Below are 4,385 nucleotides of genomic sequence, written 5' to 3'. Positions count from 1 at the left end.
TGACCAATTTCTAAAATGAGGTAAATTATTGACAAGCAAGTTGATGAAAGAAGAATATCAACAGTCTCGTTTAAAGTCATCATTTCGTAAATTCTATGGTCGATACAATGACATTGTCAACAAGTATAACTTATCATTGAGACAAATGCTGACTTACGTTTTTCATATTTATTGTTAGTCCATTATTTATATACTGAATTGACGACGGATTTTTCCGTTATTTTGCCGATCATGACAAGTAGCACACGGCGGTTATGACCGGTCAGCAGGGGATGCTCACTCTTCCATGGCACCTGATCCCACCTCTGATGTTTCGGAGGTCCGTGTTTGCTCTGCTCCTGTTTTGTATGGTTTTGTGGACTTTGATATTAAGTACTGTTCGTTATCTCCATATCCTTGTTATCTAAAGATTATAATTCAGGCTGGAGTGCAGAGAGATAGGTATATAATCTAACCTCTACCTTAAGGCAATCCTGAACGATGGAAATGACAGCGACCACTATTGTAAATGAAGATGATACTGAATTTGACGAAGATGAGCCGCAAGTACATTTCCTTCATACCGACGTCATACTGGAGGTAGAGGGTCGGGATATACACGTCAACAAACAAATGTTGGCGGACCACTCACCTGTGTTTAAGGCCATGTTTGAATCCAACTTCAAGGAAAAAGACAAAGAAAAAATATCATTGCCAGGAAAGAAATATGACGACTTTGTGGACTTCCTATACACTTTTCATTATCCAGAACGTTTGGATCCTATAACAGGTATTTTCAGCGTAAATTGAAAAAAAAATATTATGCCAGAAAAGTCTCCTTGAAAGTTATTCAAGTTTAAAAATTAGTGCTAGTAAAGATTAAGATAGAAATGTAAAAAAAAAAAAGTACACACAAGTATATTGACGTTTTGGAGAAGAGTACTAGTATAGATGTAATGTGTTAAATCTGACATAAACCTACTGCAGATTAACTTTCTTACATAATTATCATTAAATTTTATCGTTTTCCTTACATTAAATCAATTTATCAACTACAAATACTGCATTTGGCTCAGTCGTTGTAATTATTATTCATGTATATAGTTTTTGCCTAATCCGTCTTTCTAGCTGTTTTTTTCGAAAAAAAGTTAACCTTCCTCATTACCTTTGATTGGTTGGAATTTGGGACTGTGGCTTTCATATTTTACATGTGTATTTCTTGTGACAACACCTTTTTTTCAGTATAAATTTGACTTTTTGACATTGGATATGAACCCACTTTTACATAAAGAAGAAGGTGCAGTTTCAATACAAATTAAGCCCTATATTTTTCTAAAATATGAAAGTGACAAATTACTGGACTTTTACGAGAAGCACTGACTTCTACAGTTGACGGTTACTTGGACATTTAAACTTGTATCGTGTACGGAAGTACAGAATTGATAATGCATAAGAAAACATTTCTAGTGGTCATAAGTATGGTGTTAGGGGCACTTACATGTGAAGGCCAGAAGTTGAGGGTATGGTGGTTGTCGTTTTCTTCAAGGACAACTTATATGTCGTTGAAATAACCTGTTAATTTCGTTTAATTAAATGTTGAGCTAAATTTGGATATCGTAAATGAGCTACCGTACATTGTCCTAGTGTAAAAGTAAGCCGTCAACTGTAAATTTCAGCGCTTCTCGTAAAAGTCCAATAGGAAATAAAAATTCATTCTTTCTAAATCATAGGAATTCTCTGCAATAAGAATACACAAATAGTTTTTCTCATATGACCTCCTAAATGCTAATTTTGACGTCATTAACTTGTGCATTTTCCCGTATTTTCCTAAAAAGTTGCAGAAGACATCAATTTTCAGTGGGATTTTCTTTCAGAAAACATACTCTGCCTCCGTGGCCCGGAAAGATTTTGAGATATGTGATTTTTCATAGCAGTTTACACAATATATCCCAAAATTAAGGTGGGCGACGGTGGCAGATACTATTTTCTAAAGGAAAATTAGCAGAGAAATTTGTCATTTTGAAGCTTTTCTGCATCAAACTTAAAAGTGTACCAAATTATTGACGTTATATTTCCAGAAAGGTCCTCCTTCATGCAAAATTCTTTAATGATTTATCATATTCATCTACTCAACTATTGCTAAAGCCAATTTCATAACCTTTTAAGAACATTAAATTTTTAGGGCACAATAAAGCTCAAACCGTACCTTTTTCTTTATCAAACTTTAACCTTGAACGTAATGTTTGAACAATTGGTGTTAAGACACTTACACTTCATATGTGTATTCATTGTGACAAGACCTTTCATTTGGTAAAAAATTATTAGATTTTGACCTTAACCTTAGAGTTTGACGACTTCTTAAAAATCCTTTGACCATAACTTACGAACAGTGGACAAAAGGCTTCCATATTTCATTGGTGTATTTCTGTTTAGAAAGCCTTCCTTTGTATATCAAAAATTTAAACCTTTTGACCTTGGAGTTTGACTTACTTTTGAAAAACCTTAAACCTTGGGAATAAATTTGTACAGTTGGTGCTTGGGTCGTATAATATATTTTAATTAGACCTTGGCCTAGGAGTTTGACCCATTTTTAAAAAAAATTATCCTTTGCCTTTTAACTTAAATAATCAAAAAGTAATATAGAAGGTGCACAATGACAATATGTAATGAAGAACCTGTGAAAGTTTCATCAATTTTATGCAGTGCTATGAGCTGTTGCGGATGAGATTATTTGAACGGTTATTGCTTTGCCTTTCATGTTTTACATTTTTTTTTGACTTATGAGTTTTACATGTATTTGAGAAACCTTAACCTTCACAAAAAGCTGTCATGTTGGGACATTAGTATTTCACAAACCACTCCAAGTTTATCAATTGGATCATTTATTATCAAAATAAAATTTGTAGAACAATGTTATTTTTCCAGAAAATACAGTATTAAGGATTGCTCCACTGGCTGAAGAGTATCAGATTTCATTTGTAAAGAAAAACTGCAAAAAATTTCTCGAAGAAGTTTGTAAAAGCACCGTCAGAGATGTGGATAAAGAAATCGAGATCTCTATTCTCGTGAAATACACTGCTTGCGCTGAACAATTTAACATGGAATCTGTACTTCCTTTTGCCATTCAGTTATGTGCAAAGTGTCATACGGAGTCTTTAAAGCAAGCAGGAATCGAGACTATGGTTACTGTTGATTTACGAAAAAGTATTGCGGAATGTCGAAGTTCTTTTCTTGAAAAGGAATTAAAACCAAACTTTGTTGCAGGTATTATAACTTGCATTATTATTTAATTAGTGTATTGATCATGATTCTTTAACATGATTTTTTCCTGAAGAAAACTCAATATGTGCCATAAGGATCTTTATGCATGACATTTTTTTTAGGCTCACAGCAAGATTTTTTAAACACTGCAGTTTTGATGTGGGACTCTCTCAATCAAAGTGAGAGAAGAAAATGCGAGGATAGCCTTGTTAGTTGTTGTAAGCATCAATCGGGGTCGAGTTCATCACAGCCTTCTTCTATATCCCTACACAATCTTATTGGATACATCATTGCTGCTGAAAGATTTCATCTGAGAAAACTCTTGGAGGCAGCGATAGACCTTGCATCTAGATGTAGTTATAAGAAATTGATAAAAGATGAAAGATACCAAAGAATTACAGAATCGTCTAGAACTAAAATACTTGTAAAAAGATTGGAATTATTTGAGGACGAATTAGATAGCTATAGGGGAGAAATATCAGCATCAAAATATAAAGAAAACTATAACAAAATACGATAAGTTTATTACAGATATTTAGCATGTGACATCAGACATATTAATTTATCTGCTAAGAATATTATAGCTAATAATGTCAAAATAAGTAATATTTATTTCCTTCTTTAAAACTAAAATAAGAAATATTGAGAGTAACAACAGGCACCAAGGAATTATGAATACTTATGTATGGCTTTCCTGTTTGATGTTTCAATATGTATTTTTGAAAAAAATAAGAATAAATTTAATCCTACCTTAAAGTTGTTAGATCTTTTAATATAAACTTTTCATATTCTAGAAATTCCAGAAGGGGGATAAGGTGCCTAGGATGAAAACATATCACTTTTCCCTGGTCATACCCACTGTGAACCTTGTGCATTGATCAGATTTATTTATTAATGTATCTTTGTAATAAGAAAATTGTATAGATTATTTTAAGATGGTCACAGAAAGAAGACTTTTAAATTTTATTCAAAATTACAATGATTGTTCGCGTTGTGCAGTGGTAGGAGTGTCTGCTCTATAGTCTAGAGTAATGTATATAGCATTCCACCGACAAGTGGTGGCGTCTGAGTGAAAATTCTCGAGAGGTAAGGTAAACATCAAACAAACAAAACACTCTATTATATGAACATGTATTTGAAAAAAA

The 4,385-nt window shown here is 32.9% G+C and overlaps 1 protein-coding gene across 1 annotated transcript; it reads left to right on the top strand.

Annotated features, from left to right (window-relative positions):
• The first annotated feature begins 480 nt into the window (after window positions 1–480).
• On the top strand, window positions 481–3,760 carry LOC134258473 (uncharacterized). The gene is made up of 3 exons (XM_062741037.1): window positions 481–769; window positions 2,905–3,243; window positions 3,363–3,760. The coding sequence occupies exons 1-3, from the start codon at window positions 481–483 to the stop codon at window positions 3,758–3,760; spliced, it is 1,026 nt and encodes a 341-aa protein (XP_062597021.1).
• Window positions 3,761–4,385: the final 625 nt, after the last annotated feature.

Source organism: Saccostrea cucullata, unplaced genomic scaffold (genome assembly GCF_032062105.1).
Source record: "Saccostrea cucullata isolate Sc308-1 unplaced genomic scaffold, CSIRO_AGI_Scuc_v1 ctg1829, whole genome shotgun sequence".
NCBI classification, from domain to species: Eukaryota; Metazoa; Mollusca; class Bivalvia; order Ostreida; family Ostreidae; genus Saccostrea; species Saccostrea cuccullata.
The sequence above is the reverse complement of the archived record's forward strand: the minus strand, read 5'-3'. Positions and strand labels throughout refer to the sequence as shown.

Excerpts from the sequence above, each read along its gene's own strand:
- LOC134258473 (XM_062741037.1), top strand. The coding sequence starts at position 481 with ATGGAAATGACAGCGACCACTATTGTAAATGAAGATGATACTGAATTT. Across the intron at positions 770-2,904 it reads ACGTTTGGATCCTATAACAG|AAAATACAGTATTAAGGATT; the intron begins GTATTTTCAGCG and ends TTATTTTTCCAG. Across the intron at positions 3,244-3,362 it reads AAAACCAAACTTTGTTGCAG|GCTCACAGCAAGATTTTTTA; the intron begins GTATTATAACTT and ends CATTTTTTTTAG.